The 18345-nt window shown below is 44.2% G+C and overlaps 1 protein-coding gene across 5 annotated transcripts; it reads left to right on the top strand.

Moving 5' to 3' along the window:
- Positions 1-1190: 1190 nt before the first annotated feature.
- GCSAM (germinal center associated signaling and motility) lies at positions 1191-17171 on the top strand. Of its 5 annotated transcripts, none has more exons than XM_006936038.4 (6): positions 1191-1355; positions 8681-8725; positions 9717-9763; positions 11980-12008; positions 12900-13137; positions 16824-17171. In XM_006936038.4, exons 1-6 carry the CDS (start codon positions 1327-1329, stop codon positions 16925-16927), a joined length of 492 nt encoding a protein of 163 aa, XP_006936100.3. In that variant the 5' UTR covers positions 1191-1326; the 3' UTR covers positions 16928-17171. The 5 variants fall into 5 exon arrangements, 4 of the variants coding, with proteins under 4 accessions (XP_006936100.3, XP_019695267.2, XP_019695266.2 ...); XM_011285959.4 differs by having other exon boundaries at positions 1192-1355; positions 12903-13137; XM_019839708.3 differs by lacking the exon at positions 8681-8725 and having other exon boundaries at positions 12903-13137.
- Positions 17172-18345: the final 1174 nt, after the last annotated feature.

The following is an 18345-nucleotide window of genomic DNA, read 5'->3' as shown; positions in this document are numbered from 1 at the left end:
TAGGGTAATGCTGCTATGCAGATTTAATTGCCTTCTGCCCTAGTAACAGTTTCTGGAGATTTAGCGCCCCCCCCCCCCCACCTGACACCCTTACACCTGGAGATTTCCCTTGTAAATGTAAATGTCTGTTGCAGTTGGGTAATTTCCACTTGATTTTCAGAGCTTGTTTTATGCCTGAAGTTTCTTTTTAAGTTTATTTATTTGGAGGGGGGGAGCAAGACACAGAGAGAAGAGAGAGAGAGAGAGAGAGAGAGAGAGAGAGAAACCCAAGCAGACTCCAAGCTGTCAGCACAGAGCCCGATGTGGGACTTGAACTTACAAACTGCAAGACCATGACCTGAGCTGAAATCAAGAGTCAGGTGCTTCACCGACTGAGCCACCCAGGTGTCCCTGTGTCTGAAGCTTCTTAAAAATAACTGATGTGATTTTGGAGTTGCAGGGGGTGTGGGTCCAGAGCCAACAGCCAAGAAAGGATTCTTAAGACGTCTTTGGTGCAAAAAGGTGATTTTCTTAAAACGTGGGGAAAAGACCCACGGGCAGGAAGATCTGCCCCAGGATTGTGAGGAGGGACTGATTATATACTTTGGAGTTGGGGAAGGTAAAGGCAAGGGGAAGTTTCCAAAAGATTTTCGTATGCTGAAGAAGACTCAAGGGATACTGGGGGCCTCGCTTTTGTCAGTCAAGCTAAGGTTGTTTTTCCCTCTAGCAAAGCCTTAACATTACCGCGGTAGGAGTTCCTGGAGAAATATGATCCTCTGCCTGCCTCAAGTGTTTGTCGATGGGCTGCAGGTTCTAAGGAAACTTAAATTTATTTGCATATCCTTTTGCCTTTGTTTCCCATATCATAACCAGCTTAAAATAGCTAATATGCCAGGGGTGCCTGGGTGGTGTAAGCATCGGACTTGGTTTCGGCTCAGGCCATGATCTCTCGGTTTGTAAGTCCGAGTCCCCCACCATGCTCTGGGCCAAGAGCCTCCGTGGGATTCTCTCTCTGCCTCTCCCCTGCTCATGCTCTCTCCCATTCTCTCACAATGAATAAATACACTTTGGGGGAAAAAATAATCAACACACTGAAGAGGCGTACCTTAGGGTGGCATAATTTGCTCACCTTTGCCATCTCTGACATTTTAGGAAGTTGTTCATGCGTGCACCTCAGACTCTCCTCCTCCTGGGGTCCTCCTCCCTGCTGCAGGAAGGAACACTTCTCATTTCAGCTCTCAGCTCTCTGCACTGGTGGCCGAGCTCCACAGCAGCCTGTAAGTCAGGGAGCTGCCCTCGCTAGAGCTGCAGGTTGGCTGAGGGGAAGTCACCAGGAGACCTGAGAAAATGGGGAACTCTCTGCTGAGGAAAAACAGGTGAGTCCAGACTCCCCAAGGGAAAGCAGGAGAGATGGGGCAGAGGAACGCAGCCAGAAAGAGAAAAAGAGGTTTTTGGGTGAGGGGAGGGAACTGGGTAAAGAACTGAGAAACATGAAGCGCCTCTAGGTGTTAGACACTAAGTTCAATTCCTTATGGGTTTGGCCTTCTCCCCAGAATCAGTGCGAGCAGCTGGTGGAGAACAGCTGAAAGGCAGAAGGACTTTATCAAGGGAAGTCAGGGCAGTCAACCATGACTTCAGAAATGGAACAACTTTCTGAGGGCTGGGAGGGGATGTTCTCCTGAGCTCTCAACACCTGCAGGGAGCTCAAAGACACCACTATTTTTTTTTTTTTTAATTTACATCCAAGATAGTTAGCATATAGTGCAACAATGATTTCAGGAGTAGATTCCTTAATGCCCCTTACCCATTTAGCCCATCCCCCTCCCACAGCCCCTCCAGTAACCCTCAGTTTGTTCTCCATATTTATGAGTCTCTTCTGTTTTGTCCCCCTCCCTGTTTTTATATTCTTTTTGTTTCCCTTCCCTTATGTTCATCTGTTTTGTCTCTTAAAGTCCTCATATGAGTGAAGTCATAAGATTTTTGTCTTTCTCTGACTGACTGATTTCACTTAGCATAATACCCTCCAGTTCCATCCACATAGTTGCAAATGGCAAGATTTCATTCTTTTTGATTGCCGATTAATACTCCATTGTATATATCTACCACATCTTCTTTATCCATTCATCCGTCGATGGACATTTGGGCTCTTTCCACACTTTGGCTATTGTTGATAGTGCTGCTATAATATGGGGGTGCATGTGTCCCTTTGAAACAGCACACCTGTATCCCTTGGATAAATGCCTAGTAGTGCAATTGCTGGGTTGTAGGGTAGTTCTATTTTTAGGTTTTTGAGGAACGTCCATACTTTTTTCCAGAGTGGCGGCACCAATTTGCATTCCCACCAGCAGTGCAAAAGTGTTCTTCTTTCTCTGCATCCTGGCCAACATCTGTCGTTGCCTGAGTTGTTAATGTTAGCCATTCTGACAGGTGTGAGGTGGTATCTCATTGTGTTTTTAATTTGTTTTCCCCTGATGATGAGTGATGTTGAGCATTTTTTTCATGTGTCGGTTGGCCATTTGGATGTCTTCTTTGGAGAAATGTCTATTTATGTCTTTTGCCCATTTCTTCACTGGATTCTTTGTTTTTTTGAGTGTTGAGTTTGAGAAGTTCTTTATAGATTTTGGATACTAACCCTTTATCTGATATGTCATTTGCAAATATCTTCTCCCATTCCATTGGCTGCCTTTTAGTTTTGCTGATTGTTTCCTTCTCTGTGCAGAAGTTTTTTATTTTATTTTGATGAGATCCCAGTAGTTCATTTTTGCTTTTGTTTCCCTTGCCTCTGGAGATGTGTTGAATAAGAAGTTGCTGCAGCCAAGATCAAAAAGATTTTTGCCGCTTTCTCCTCGAGGATTTTGATGGCTTCCTGTCCTACATTTAGGTCTTTCATCCATTTTGAGTTTATTTTTGTGTCTGGTGTAAGAATATGGCCCAGGTTCATTTATCTACATGTCACTGTCCAGTTTTCCCAACACCACTTGCTGAAGAGACTGTCTTTATTCCATTGGATATTCTTTCCTGCTTTGTCCAAGATTAGTTGGCCATACGTTTATGGGTCCATTTCTGGATTCTTTATTCTGTTCTATTGATCTGAGCATCTATTTTTGTCCAGGACCATACTGTCTTGATGATTACAGCTTTGTAATAGAGCTTGAAGTCTGGGATTATGATGCCTCCCTCTTTGGTTTTCTTTTTCAATATTGCTTTGGCTATTCGGGGTCTTTTCTGATTCCATACACACTTTAGGATGATTTATTCTAGTTCTGTGAAGAATTCTGGTGTTATTTCGATAGGTATGGTCTGCTTTGTTTTATTGCTAATACAAGCTATTTGTACTTTGAAGAAATTAGCCCTTTTCTCTTATTACAAAAAATATTTTTTCTGTATATCTCATGCCATGCAGATATTTTATGTTTGCTTACTATTTTTTTAAATGTTTATTTATTTTGAGAGAGAAAGCATAGGGGGGAGGGGAAAAGAGAGAGGGAGACAGAGGATCTGAAGCAGGCTCTGTGCTGACATCACAGAGCCCAATGTGGGGCTCAAACTCACGAACCATGAGATCAGGACCTTAGGCAAAGTCAGATGTTTAACTGACTGAGCCACCAGGCACACCTGTTTGCTTACTATTTCTTAAACATAACTGAATTAAATCTAAAAATCTCCTTGTTTTCTACCAATTTATGCTTAAAATTTTTTCCCCTTCTTAAGACAAATCCACAGTATAATTTTTTGTTTGTTTTATTGCTTTACATGCAGCCCCATACATTCACTATATGGTGTCAAATACACACACACACACACACACACACACACACACACACACATTTTTTTCCCAAGTAGTTAATCAGTTGCCTCAGCATCTTCATTTCCATGCTAATTTAAAATATCTCCCTTAGAGGTGTCCGGGTGGCTCAGTCAGTTAAGCATCCAGGAGTCTTGATTTAGGCTCAGGTCATGATCTCATGGTTCACAGGGTAGAGCCCTATGTCGGGATTTTGTCTCTCACTTTCTGCTCATCCACTCACCCCGTCTTAAAATCAAAAATCTTAAAAAAAATAAAAATAAATAAAATGTCTCCCTTAATATAATTTTTTAAAGTCTTATATTTATATTTACTGGGATGTGATTTTCAACTTCACCATCCAATCAGCACACCCTCATCATGGTTCTCCAGACCAGATTTGTTACAAAAGCCATGGAAATCCCATCCCCACCCTCACTGAGCAGAGTGAGAGAACCTAGTTCTCTATGAGAGGAGCTCAGAGTCTTACTAACTGACTGGTGGTCCTCAGACAAGTTGCTTAACATTTTCAACCTTAGTTTTCTCATTGGTTAAAAAAAAATAGAATCATTATATCTACCTCATGGATTTAGTCTGAGATTAAATGAAATATATACAATGCATGTGTTACATACATGTAGTAAGTGTGTGTGTGTGTGTGTGTGTGTGTGTGTGTATGGAGAGAGAGAGAGAGGTTGAGAGAAAGTAATAAACAAACATAAGTAGTATTTTTTAGTTTCTTTTTCTCTATACTCTCAATTCTCCACAAATGGAAAAAAAATGGTTATACAGAAGAAACCTAACCCAAACAATGAATAGATTTTTCTTTATTTAATCCTTTTTTCTCCTCTTGCCCCCTGTTCTCTGCCTTGGTGCTGTAAAAGATGATGATTTACATGAGACAAAGCCAGTACCCTTCCCCATCCCTGTATACAGTCCTGAATGTTGTGCCCAGCAGATAGACTTCTCTATATACTGATACTCTCATGGTCACCATAAGGAATCCTGGCCATGTGGGAACAAATGATTTAGGACTGGTTGTGCATGGAGGTTGTTGGAGAATGTTGGTGGGCTGTTGCCATGGCAATGGAGAAAACGTCAAATAAAAGGCTGCCATGTACATCGAGGAGGGGCTGTGAACAGATCTGAGGGCAACAAGCAGCAGCTGAGGCGATTCTGGGGCTACACACAAATGGCGGTTGGAAAACTTGTGAATTGAAGTGGGAAGCCTGGAAAGGAAGTACTTAGCTCATTCCTGATAGATTGGGTTTTAGGGGGCAACAGAATACTCATAAGATACCCTGGTCTAGAAAATCATACCTTCAAACAGAGAACATCCAGGTGAGAACAAATCCAAGAAACCTCCCGGCCTTTGCCCATGAAGAGTGAAGTCTGTCAGGTCCTGAACTCCACATACTCCACACGGAGCACCTTACTTAGACCCAGCATCAGTCGTAATAACAGTAAATGTGAAGACAAGACAAAAACACTTTGAACCTTTGGAGAGGAGATGTACTAGGAACCTAGTGTGATCCCCAGCAACTAGAAATAAGACCGCTATTTCCTGCTGTCTCTGTTCGTTTAACTCAAGTCCCTTTGTGCTCAAGCTCCATCCTGGCCATTCCATTTGAAGCTCAAAGTTTCTATTTCTGAGGTGACCACATCTCCCACATCATCACGATTGTTGAAAGGTTTGTGGAGAGAGACACTTGCAATTATCCTGATGCTGTTAAACCAAGACTCTTCTGACTACTCCCTTTGAGTGTCAGGCAATCACTCAAATATGAAACTAGTGTCTCGGGGGTCCAAGAATCCCAAAAATCACAAAACCAGTTGTTTTGTGGCCTATAGAGTTATCTGCACTTTTCCTATGGTTTCAGGAGAAGCTTTTGAAAGAATATCAGTTAAAAAGCTACCACTGAGCCAAAGCTTCTGTTAGGAGTTAGACGCCCAAAGACTCCCCCCGCCCCCAGCAGCATACATTTCTTCAGTGCAAGCTCAGGATCACATATTTGGGGGATATCATTGGACATATGTCAAAGCACACAGTCCAAAGAATGAAACAGACCAGAAGGGCCATGGCCATTATAACAAGGGAGAGACTGGGTGGACCAGGGGGCCAGAGAAGTTTTGTGTAAGAGACAGGAGCCTGGAATTGCTGGCACATAGCCTGGTGTCATAGAGACGCATCTGGCCTCCTTCAGGGAGGTTCTCTGAACCCATCCCAGACCAAAGCATCCAAGCCGAAGGGCAAGAATATGTTACAGAAAAGTTGAGTGGGGGAAATAACCAGTTTAAAAATAACTTTTGCCCGCATTTAACTTTATTTAACCCTTACAATTCCACGAGGTAAGCAGGGGAACTATCTTCATTTTACCGACGAAGAAACTGGCTCAAGGTTTCCAGAGACACTCAAACTTGAGTGTCTTTTCTCATCTTCCAAATCTGCTCCGTGAACCAGATTTCTTAGCAATTGGTGAGATTCCTTGGTTTCCTTCTAGCGTTTCTTTAGCCACAGAAACAGGAGATATAAACAAATGGCCGAAAGTAGCCCAAAGGGGAGGAATAACTACAGCCAACGCCTTTCAGCCCCCAAATTCTGATGGTACATAGATCCGAGGGGTTGTCAGAACACTCAGCCGTGCTGACGCCCATAGCTTCTCCTCTCCTGCCCTTTCCAAGGGAACTCCTTGGGAAGATCACTAGGGATGATATCTCTGAGTGACATTTTACACTTTACATAGTGTTACTGGTACATGCAGTACTTTATAAAGGACCCTCACATTTAACTATGTAGGTAGCTGACTATGATTCAAATTCAGAAAGATGCCCAGAATGATACTTAGACTTCAGGCTGGGTATCTGACCACAAAATGATCCTGGGCCTTTCTGCCATAAAATAGATCACAAGTCCTGTTGATTTACCTATGCCTTGAATCAAGGAGGTAGATTTGAGGATCTGAGCCAGGTAGAGATGCTCTGTTCTTGGCTACTCATTCCTTTATGAAATACTTATGGAAAATAGATTTACTCTGTGCTCCATACTGTGGCATGTGCTGGCAAATAAATATGGTCCCCAGCTCTATGACACTAATGTTCTAGTGTAGGATGTCAACAAATGAACTGTTAAATAACAAAATTTAACCAAGTAAATTTGAAAACCTAGTCGTCTTTATTAAACAATTCATTAGTCAGGCAACACTTCATCTAGCAAGTCGAGAGGCTCTCCAAGGAGTTACACAAAATGGAAGGTTTTTATAGAAGAAGAATGGGAATTTGGACCCCCTGGGTGGCTCAGTCAGTTAAGTGACTGACTCTTGATTTCGACTCGGGTCATGATCTCACGGTTTGTGGGATCGAGCCCTGAGTCAGGCTCTGTGCTGACCACGTGGAGCTGGCTTAGGATTTTCTCTTTCCCTCTCTCTTTCTCTCAAATACATTAGTAAATATTAAAAAAGAATAATAAAGTGAAGAAAACTAAATTTTAAAAAAGTTATTAGCGGGGTACCTCGGTGGCTCAGTTGGTTAAGCTTTTGACTTCATCTCAGGTCATGATCTCCTGGTTTGTGAGTTTAAGCCCCGAGTCGGGCTCTCTGCTGTCATCATGGAACCTGCTTCAGATCCTCTGTCCCTCTCTCTCTCTCTACCCCTTCCCCTCTCATGCTGTATCTCTCTCAAAATAAATATAATAATAAAACATTAAAAAAGTTATTAGCAAAAGAAAAGAACTATTTCTTGGGGTGCCTGAGTGGCTCAGCTGGTTAAGCATCCAACTTGCGATTTTGGATCAGCTCATGATGAGCCTCATGTGGGGCTCTGCCCTGGGCATTGAGCCTGCCTAAGATTCTGTCTCCCTCTCCCTTCATCCCTCCCTCTCTCCTGCCTTAAGCACGTTCTTTCTCTCTACCTCTAATAAAAAAAAAAAAAAAAAAAAAAAAAAAAGAATTATTCCAGGCGAGACCACTTTCTAAGGGGAAAAACAACGTGTCTTTATCAGGCAGATTATCTCACTTTTTTACGGGGACGGAGAGGGCCCAAGTGACAGACTCATTGGCATAGATTAAAGAATTCCTGGCTGATGGGTTAAGACTACATTTCTGGAGGAGGTTGAAACTGCAATTAAATTACATATTAAAGGGCACCTGTGTGGCTCAGTCATTAAGCATCTGACTTTGGCTCAGGTCATGATCTCACAGTCTGTGAGTTCAGGTCCCACATCCGGTGAACCCAAGACCCACTTTGAGTAAAACACGATCTCCACTTAGAGTGAGCCCAATTTCTCTCCCTCTCTCTCTCCCCACTCTCCTCTCTCTCTCTCCTTCTTCCCCTCCTGGGATTCTTTCTTTCTCAATCAATTGTGCCCCCCCCCAAGAAAAATTATGTATTAAGCACCAGTTTGAGAACTCAGTCTAAGTGACACCATTTGGGGCCTGTGTTGTTTTGAGGTGTTTTTTTTTCAAAAGAACAATTATAATATGGTATAAATTGGAGAAATTCAGAGTGCTGTAGAACTCTATATAAATATTATATAACCTATACCTGAAAGAAATCTCTAAAATGTCCATGTACTTATACCTTGATTTCCTAGAGATAACTCACGTGTCCTTCATCACAAGAGTCCAAGCAAATCATTAAAATCAGTCATGAGCAAGCCCTTTCCCTTTGCTGGGAATACAGCCGAAAGTCCCTTCCCTCATTAGGAGTTGATAAGCATCATCTTCATATTTCAAAAGGTCAGTTAATGTCCTGGAAGGAAGGAGTCATGCTAGCATGATAAATGTGTCCAAGTCATCTACAATAAATACTGTCTTGGGGTAAGAAAAAAGGTTTTTCACAGAAATGGCAAAGGGAAGAGAGTCACCTAACAAAGCTGCAGAAACCAACATTGTGATTTGTGTCATCTCACGGTTATTTTAGATGCTGGGACTGCTACATTGCTGAAGGTTGTCTCTGCCTTCCGTGGTGAGTGGAGAATTATTTCATGAGTTATTTCCCTAAGTGCGGTTTCAATGTGGTATTTGCTTTAAATCACCTGTAACTGCCCACTGTCTGTGGCCACAGTGGAAGCCTGTCACTACCCCGACACAGTCATCTGAGAGTCAGTCAGGGAAGTGACAATTTGAGTTTGGTGAGAAACAGGAACAATAGTCTTGATAAGCGCTCCTCAAACAGGAAAGCCTCAGAAGCAAGAATTAAACTGGCTACAATGCAGAGAAAGACCCTTGAATCCCACTGCTAGCCCCAGAATCCCCATGTACAGAAGCATACATTTCTGTCCCTTACAGCCAGGGTAGTCATAGAATCCATCCTCTGCATTGAGAAAGCTTTGAGAGTGAAAGAGACCCTAAAAATAGTTTAGGGTCCCTAAATGACTGATAAGGATGTTAACTAGACCATCTAAGCAAAGCAGAACACACAGTCATGCTCCTTGGAGTACATGTCATCATCTCTGGAGATGATAAGGAGCATCCATTACATTTATACTGTGTTTTTCTGGGGTGGGGGCGTCATCTCTACAGAACAGTTCATATGGGAGCTGTTTGTTTGCTTGTTTGCTTGGAGATCACAGACTGAGCTTGGGGTTGGAACTGGAAATAATCTTGTCTCCTTATCTCACATGATATAAAAGAAATTGAGATTTTGTTAGAAGAAAACATCCCCCAAATAGTTACCTATAACATCATCATGGTTCTCCATTTATAAACCAATTTCACCTTAGCCTTAGAAAAAGGAGAAGGGAGGAGAAAGACACACACACACACAAAGGTGTAGATTTCTCCTTGGTCTTATCCTTCCTTTTTCTTTTTATCTATCTTCGTTTGCCCCTATGCTGAAGGGGGTATACCTTTAACAAATGAAAGACTCAAAGATAAGGTTTTAGAGTTGAGTGTAATTTCCTTGGAGAGTTGCTGAACACTGAATCAACCAATTTTCTTTCCTTTTCTTTTTTCAGGAAAAAAACACACGGTTTTGAAGCAAAGCCGGAGTCTGATAAGGAGAGTAAGTCATTGCTTTCTCTTTCCTACTTTTGATAGACTTTCATTTCCAACTGCCCTTTCTCCGCGCTTCCCAAGCTCCCTGGGCATTATTTCCAGTGTAATACCTTCCACATCGGTCTGAGTCATTTGTCCAGTTGCTGGTCTCCGTCTCCACTAGACTGTGAGCTCATTGAATCAGGAGCTGGTGACTCCATATCTCCCTGAGGTCTGGAAGCTGAAGGGGTTAGCTGGGAACAATAACTGGAGAGCTAGAGGTGCCAGGTGCTTCCAAGAGACTGCAAGGAGGCCAGTGCAGGCACAGAGAGCACTCAGGAGGGGCACGGCCTTGTGGTCAAGCTTAGGACTGGGGCTTTTGTCTTGAGAACCGCAGGACTATTTTAAAGAAGGGTGGGTGTGATGGTGATGGTGTTAGCCTTAAAAGACATCGCCTGGGTGGCTGTGCAGAGAACTAATTGTGTTAGGGAGTGGCAAGAACAGATGCTGGAAGATCACTTAGGAGGTGAGGCAATGGTCTCTGGAGACAGAACAGGACTGAAGCCAAGAAGAAGGAATTCGAGAAGGAGAGGGTAGCAAATAGCATCACGTGTGAGAAAGAGAGAAAGCGTAGGCATGAGGACAGGCCACTGGATTTCTAAAGAAGAAAAATGAAGGAGTTTTGACTTTGCCTTCCTGGGTTGAAAGAGCAGAGCCTAATTCATTCACTCTGAGTCTTATCAACTAGTTTTGTAAAGTATGAAAAAGGAATAATATGGCCCTCCCATCCCTAGCGTCACCAGGGGAATCATGGGTTCCTGGAAACCCCAATCTCCATCAGAGCCAAACCCGGTAGAAATAAGACCTCTAATGCCAAAACTTGCAGGCTTTTCTTTTTTTTTTTAATTTTTTTTTATGTTTACTTTTTTATTTTTGAGAGAGAGAGAGAGAGAGAGAGAGCGTGAGGGGGGGAGGAGCAGAGAGAGAGAGAGAGAGAGAGAGAGAGAGAATCCGAAGCAGGCTCCAGGTTCTGAGTTGTTAGCACAGAGCCTGACGCGGGGCTCGAACCCATGAACCCTGAGATCATGACCTGAGCTGAAGTCGGACGCTCAACCGACTGAACCACACAGGCGCCCCTCGGAGACATTTTTTGTAGTGATAATCAGGGACGTCCTAGATGGCCTAGATGGGAATTTATGGAGATAGGAGCATCGGGGATGTCAGTCCTGAGGAAGTGCAAATCCATAATAATAAATCAAGTGGCCTGCAAGGGCTTACCCACCTTCAGTGTAGGATGGCACCATGCAGCTTCCGTGGGAAAGCTCACGTTTGCTGATCGAGCTGATGCGTTTGTGAAGGGGGGAGCAAGTCCATTTGCCTCTTTACTGAGGGGCCAGAGCCAGTTGGTTTTAAATAAGCTGGTTTTTGATAAACTGGCCTGCTTTTGTTTGTATCTGCTAGCAAATTCAGGAATGGGAAGGTTCAATTTAAGAGTTTGCTTCTGAAGGGGCACCTGGGTGGCTCTCTTCGTTGAGCATCCAACTCTTGATTTCAGCTCAGGTCATGATGCCTCGGTCGTGGGATCAAGCCCAAGTCAAGCCCCAAGTCAAGCCTTGAGTAGGGTCCCTATGTAGGCATAGAACCTGCTTAAGATTCTCTGTCTCCCTCTGCCCTCTCCCCCACTCATGCTCTTTCTCTGCCTCTTCAAATAAAAAAAAGAAAGAAATTAAAAAAAAAGAAAAAGAGAGAGAGAGAGTTTCTTTCTGTCAAGCTTTTCTTGAGCACCAGCCCCCGCATGACGGCCATCCCCTCACCTGCGTAGACACCACAGCCCTCCTTTGCATTGTGGATCCTCTGAGGCCCTGGTCTGTCCCCTACGCTAGCCTGTGAGCCCCTTGAGGACAGGAAATGTTTCTGATTTTTCTTGGTCTCCACAGTACCTGGTACAGGGCGGGTCTGTGATGAATTTTGTATGAGGGATGGAGGGAATTGTGATTTCCTTTCCAATTCCCTACCGAATGTGTTTCCCTCCATGCAGCCTCTCAGCCCCAGCATGGCTCTGCTGTATCTTGTTTAGATAGTGCCGTCACTCCCCAGGGGTGTGCTGCAGATCAGGATAGCCTGATGGGCTATCATGTGGCTCTCTGGCTGCTTATATCCGAGTGTTTGCCCCGCCACTCCCCATCCTCTGTCCTCAAATCTCCCCATGACCTGAAATTCATTGAGTGCATTTTCTTTCTCCAGATACAGAAATGTCATCTGCTCCCATCCAGGTAATGCAAACATCTCTGAACCTTTTTCTGAGATGATGACGGAAATGCGGACACCCCAGATGGCAGAAGTTGGCCTCCAAGACCCCTTCAAAGCTCGATATGAAAGAAAAACTTTAGGTGCCAATGCTTGCTAGCCCAGGACCCTGTACGGGGCCCGAGGGCAGCAGCAGCCGCCACCACTGTTGTTATACGTCTTATTGAAAGGAACTAATATATACGGGGTCCCTTGTTGGCACCAGTGTGCTGAGGGCTTTGCCTGTAGTGTCCACGTGACTGTTACAGCAACCCTCTAAGATTGGCACTATGATTTCCTCTGTTTTACAAATGAGAAAACTGAGAGATTGAGTGATATTCTCCCGAAGCCAGACAACTGACAAGAGGGGCAAAGACATGATCCAAAACCAAGCCTCCGTCCCAGATCCAGGCTCTCCCTCTTAGATTTGCTGCTTTGCTTTTTATCTCCTGAGATGCCGCTGACTAGGAACCTCTCTTGAGTGGTTTCCCTTTTTAATAATGCCAAAGTCTCTAGAATGAGTGGTTAAATATCATAACCCAGCCAAGTGAAGGTATCCCCAGATTGTTCTGTTATGTATGAATAGGCTGCCTTCAGGGCCTGAGATTTGGGAATTACACAGAGTGGTCAGGGGTCACTCTGGAACATGGAGCAGAGAAGACATGCCTGAGTAGGCCGAATACTCCAGAAAGCATGAGCTCTCTGGTAGCCTGGGCTAGGGGTTGGAGTGGGGACAGCCATTTAGGAAAAACATGTAAGAGATGGGGGGAAAGATGGTCATGGAAGACAGACTTTGCCCAGGGTGAGGTCTGGGTTGAGCCTAGAATATAAAGGGAATGGCAAGAAACCCACTGTTGATGAGGCTCTTCTTTCACCAGCAGGATAATGCTGACCAGAGCTCCTTGGAAGATCTCTCCTACACCCTCATCAATCACAGTGTCCTCGGAAGAAGGTCATCAGGGATCTCTGGGGCATACTATGAGAACATTTCCCCCAACACCAAGAGACCCAGGGAGTTCTTGAGAAGAACCGAGACGTCGTATGCACTTCTCCATGTGCCTTCCTCCCCAAGGCATTTGCCCTCCCCAGAAGATGAATATGAACTTCTCACTCCTGGTAAAATCTCCTTCCACTCCCTGCGTCAGCCACATCCGCCTATGTTACCTTCTGAGATTCGGGTTTCTTGTTTAAAATGAAATAGACCAGAACTTGTCTAATTACCAGTAAATAAAAGCTGGGGGTATAGAGATCTGGTTGAAGCAGGCATGGGGCACAGAGCCCTTAAGGGACACACGCACGGGCGCACACACACACACACACACACGCCACCCCTTTCTACAGGGATCTCTGCAGAATGTGGTTTACAAACCACAGGGATCCTTAGATCCTACTCAATATTCATCCTACAAAGACCAACCACTTATCCTAAACACCACTCTTTGAGAAGGGAGTGGCCATCTTTGATTCCAAATGGCTTTGGGAATTGGCTGCTTTGCTCAGTGGTGGGAGGGGCTTCTTGGTCTTCTACAGCTGGGAGCATCACAAAGAGTCTGCTCCTGTGTCCAGGTTCTTCTCATAAAATGTCTACATAATTACTTCCTGAAGTCACAAGGAAGCATTACCCATCATACTAAGCATGCCAGGGGGGTCTACTCATTCCACACGTGGGCCCAACTCTTCACCTGGAGCCTTCAGGGGGCGGGGGGAGGAGGGGGAGGCTGGGTGCGTTCCTCTCCATACCACTCAGCGATGGTCTTTGCATAGTGTCCTTTGACTTGGCCCTCATGGCTTTGTCGGTTACATGGGTTGAATCAGTAAGTTCTAGGCCAGGTTTTTATATAATTTTTAGTATAATTTTAATCCATATTTTAAACCTTGTATTTCTCCCTAGAAATATCTTAGTAAGAAAATCATAGCATTAGAGCATGGTAGAGTAGAAAGACCTATGGAGACACTCTAATGCCACCATCCCTTTTTTGCTCAGAGAGGGTAAGTAGGCCAATGCAACTTTGCAAGTTACTGACAGAACTTTATCCAGAGCCCGATTTCCTGGCTCCCGATTCCACACTCTTCCAACATACTACATAGAAGAGCCTCTATTTAACTGTATGGTGTATATGTGGATTAATTCATATGTCATGTATAAAATATTAATAAAATGTCTACATGGGAAAAATAACACCCCCCCACACATACCCCTTCTCCAATGAGCCTTTCTCTGTATGTTCTGATTATTTTTCCTAATTTTTTTCTCATTGTTCCTAGAATTCTGTCTACTCCCTAAAACAGGGGTCAGTACGCTGTGGCCCACAGGCCAAACCTGACCTAGTGCCTTTTTTTTTAAATAAGTAAATTGTTATTGGAACACGGCCATGCTTATACATGTTCATACTGTCTATGGCTGCTCAAACACAGAAGACTTGAGTCGTTGTTGACACACACTGAGGTCCTGCAAAGCCAAAAATATTTATTTTTTTGCCCTGTTCAGGAAAAAAAAAAAAAAAGTTTGCAGACCCCAGGTCTAAATGATCATATTTGGAGAGAAACTCAACACAAATGTGTTTGGGTTTTGTAACTCATAAGAGCTGATACCAGTAAACTGGCATGAAAATATTAAACCACAATTTATATGAGACCAAGAATCATTAGCAAATTAGCCTATTTCTATATTCACACCTGTGTTCTCAACTTCCTGTTTTAAGCCACGGCCACTGTCCTAATTTTAGGGATGTTAAAACAGCAAGAAGTTTGTTGACAAGGTAGTGGATACGTTATGTGTTTACTCACTGTTTTGGCCCCAAAACTAACCAAGGTTAAATAACTGCTATTTAAAATGTGCTAAATGCCAATGAGGGTAATACATCTGGTCCCATGAGGCTGGATGTGCCAACACAGGTTTGCTGAGACTTCAGCCAGTTGGTGGGCTTCAGCTAAGAGCCAATCACATCTGGGCATCTTGTCCTCTGCTAACTTCCTGTTTTCAGCAAAGTTCTCTCACATGGAACTCTAACTTTGACCCTTGGCCAGGGTTCACTTAGGGGAAAGAGTGTGGACATTAGAGTCAGATAATCAATGATTCAAATCCTGGTTCTACCTCCTTCTCCCTCTATGACCTTGAGCATGTAACTTGAAGGCTCAGCTTTAACACCCATCAACGGGAGGGCTGCATCTAATGTATGTAGTTGATTTACCACAGACCCTGAATAAATTATCTCAAAGAGCAAAGAGAAACAAAAAAACTTCACGATGTCTGAGGAAAATCACGTGTTGATGTGCTTGATGATCAGGGTCACCCAGCTCTCCTCCAGGGAGAGAGAAACACAATCGCTGGGTTTTATACTGGAATTTTTCATTTGGACTTTGGACCTTTACTGAAGTTGACCGGTTTATAACTTTTTAGTACAATGGAAGTTATACAAATTTGAGTCTTATCCGTGAAAGTATTATTTGTCCCAAATAGTATACACCTTTTATCAGCAATACATTAAGCATAAATGCTTAACCAAAGAAATTTGTTCTTACGGTGACATTTAGAGGGGTTACAAAAGGATTTATTTTTGAGCAGGAGAGCCCTTTGGGAGGGCTTTGGAATCCCTACTATGTCTGTATATAATGCTGATCCTGTTTTCCATGGATTTCAGGATTTCTCATGAAAGCTGTGAAGCCCTTTTTCCTGAAAATGCACACACACACACACACACACACACACACAATATGTTACACAATTTAGGTTGTAGAGGTCATCCATCAGGGAAAGAATTCCTGTGTTCTGGATAAGATACTGAGGTTGAGGATCTAAACTGCTCCTTGAGGGAGCACAGATATAATCAGAAAACTCCCATCCCCCTCGCCGGTCTCACACCTGTACATGGCCAGTACACAGAGGCACATTTTATACAGCCACTGCAGGTTTGGTGGTTTCCGTTTTATGTTCAGAGTAGCATCTATAAATAATCCCTTAACCCGTGAGTAAATTCTTATTCAGAACAGAAGAGAGGTACAAGAAAAGGGCAGGGTCAGGAAAATCTACCGTTGACAATAAATGCAAACGCTGACATTTTTAGGACAACCGCAGGTGACGGGTGCTTCGAATACTCGCAGGAATGGAAGGGCATAGGTAGAACAGGACAGATGAGTCCCCAGGTTACCGCAGGAGCCTTCAGGGAGAAGGAGATTCTGCTCACATTTCTCTGACTCTGTTCTTTTTCAAGCCAGCCTCTTGTGTTCAGAAAGCAACTTGAAAGTCATTTGATCTGAGCATACCTCAGTTCTGCCATCTGTCAAATGGGTCAGTATAAGTTTCTCCCCCTTTTAGACAGAGGGTGCTTTTTGCAAGGCACTTGGGGAAGCACTGAGTGGTCTTTACCATCCCAGAGAGTCTTCTACAGTCTGATGGTGACACCTGTCAACCCATCCCTTCCCCCCTCACCGCCTGTGCTCTTTGTGGCTTCCCAGACATCAGCCAAGCCTGAACTGAGCAGGACCTTGGGGTGCCTGCCAAAGTCGGAGGCCACTGATGGTGTGCAGTTGCCCCATGGGCTGGACTTTGCCCCCCAAAATGGTGGAACTCTAAGCTCAGTCTTCGCTCTCTCCAGACCTCGGTTTCCTAAATAGACGATGAGGGGACTACCTTCTGAGGCTAAGAACACATGGTCTCTAACGATAACCGAAAGGTGAAAGGATGTCTGAGGACACCACTGCCATCAGCGCGGTGACAGCATGAATTAGTTATTTTAAAGCAATGAAACAGTAACGGGAGCAGAGAAGGGAAGGCTCAGAGAGACTTCTCTCGTTTTTCTCAGCACTGACCAGACTCTGGATGGAGCAGGAGTCCACGCAGAGCCCACGTCTAAAAGAGAAAAGACAAAACGTGAACCTCATCCTCAGAAGACACAAACACGTGTAAAGGAAAGCAAATCTATTTATTCAAACCCCACTGGTGTATGCTGACCACTCGTTTCTCTGACTGCCCACAACCTTACAGTTTGTCTTTATTTTTCACACCGGGCTGTTTTTTTCCTGCTGTTCCCCACTTGGTCTGTGCAGAGTCTCAATGCCTAACAAGACCAGCAGCTTCTTTTCTTGTAATCGATCTCTCTTGTAATTGTTTGCAAAGCACATTAAAAAAAAATCTACAGAACTAAGTTAAATTGAGAGGCAAAAAAGAATTGGACACATGGGTAGAATTTTTCTTGGGAATAGGAGAAGGGGCACATCCCACTGATCTGGCTGTCTCTTTCCTGTCCCTAAGTGACTTCCAGAAAAGATCGGTTTCTCTTTTTTTTTTTAATTTTTTTTAACGTTTATTTATTTTTGAGACAGAGAGAGACAGAGCATGCACGGGGGAGGGTCAGAGAGAGGGAGACACGGAATCTGAAAGAGGCTCCAGGCTCGGAGCTGTCAGCACAGATCCCGACACGGGGCTCGAACTCACGGACCGAGAGATCATGACCTGAGCCCAAGTCGGCCACTTAACCGACTGAGCCACCCAGGCGCCCCGGTTTCTCTTCTTAAATCTTTCAATTGCTTCACAGATAGTTGTTGAAACCTTATCATGCACCAGGCATTGTGCTCACCGTTAAGATGTGTGGCGACCCATAAACTCATCTCCAATTGCAGAATAGTGTATACGTGAGTGCCATTTTTTTTTAAATTTTTTTTCAACATTTTTAATTTATTTTTGGGACAGAGAGAGACAGAGCATGAACGGGGGAGGGGCAGAGAGAGAGGGAGACACAGAATCGGAAACAGGCTCCAGGCTCCGAGCCATCAGCCCAGAGCCTGACGCGGGGCTTGAACTCCCGGACCGCGAGATCGTGACCTGGCTGAAGTCGGATGCTTAACCAATTGCGCCACCCAGGCGCCCCATGAGTGCCATTTTTTTTCCAGACACTTCAACATGCTTTAGTCACAAAGTTCAACTCTTTCCACAGCACATGAACCAAAGAGCCACACCTATGGAAAGTCTTCTGTGTGATTCACAAGGGGTCAAAACCCAAGAAAAGGTACTTGCCTCTCAGGAGAAGGGAAAACCACACCATCCTGTCTCCACACAGGAACAGGTCCTTCCTTCTGGCCCCAGGCCCTTGAGACACCTGGTCCTACTGGGAGAGCCCTGGGAGGAACTGGAAGGTAGAGAGAGGGCCCCTCCCCGCTCTCACTGGCACGGAGGACCCAGCCCACCCCAGCCCATCCAGCTCAGTCTTACTCAGAAAGGGAAGCTGCCCTCAGGGAAATGAAAAAAATCAGTTCCAACACCATTAACTGCAAGAAAATGCCAGCTGAAATCATGGCCCTGGAGAGTCAACAGCTACGAAGCAATAG

Source organism: Felis catus, chromosome C2, assembly GCF_018350175.1.
Source record: "Felis catus isolate Fca126 chromosome C2, F.catus_Fca126_mat1.0, whole genome shotgun sequence".
Taxonomy (NCBI): domain Eukaryota; kingdom Metazoa; phylum Chordata; class Mammalia; order Carnivora; family Felidae; genus Felis; species Felis catus.
Note: the sequence above shows the minus strand (reverse complement) of the source record. Positions and strands in the feature narration are given on the sequence as shown.

Coding starts and splice junctions, on each gene's coding strand:
- GCSAM (XM_006936038.4), top strand. CDS start 1,327: ATGGGGAACTCTCTGCTGAGGAAAAACAG. Junction 8,726..9,716: donor GGTTGTCTCTGCCTTCCGTG/GTGAGTGGAGAA, acceptor TTCTTTTTTCAG/GAAAAAAACACACGGTTTTG. Junction 13,138..16,823: donor ATATGAACTTCTCACTCCTG/GTAAAATCTCCT, acceptor CGTTTTTCTCAG/CACTGACCAGACTCTGGATG.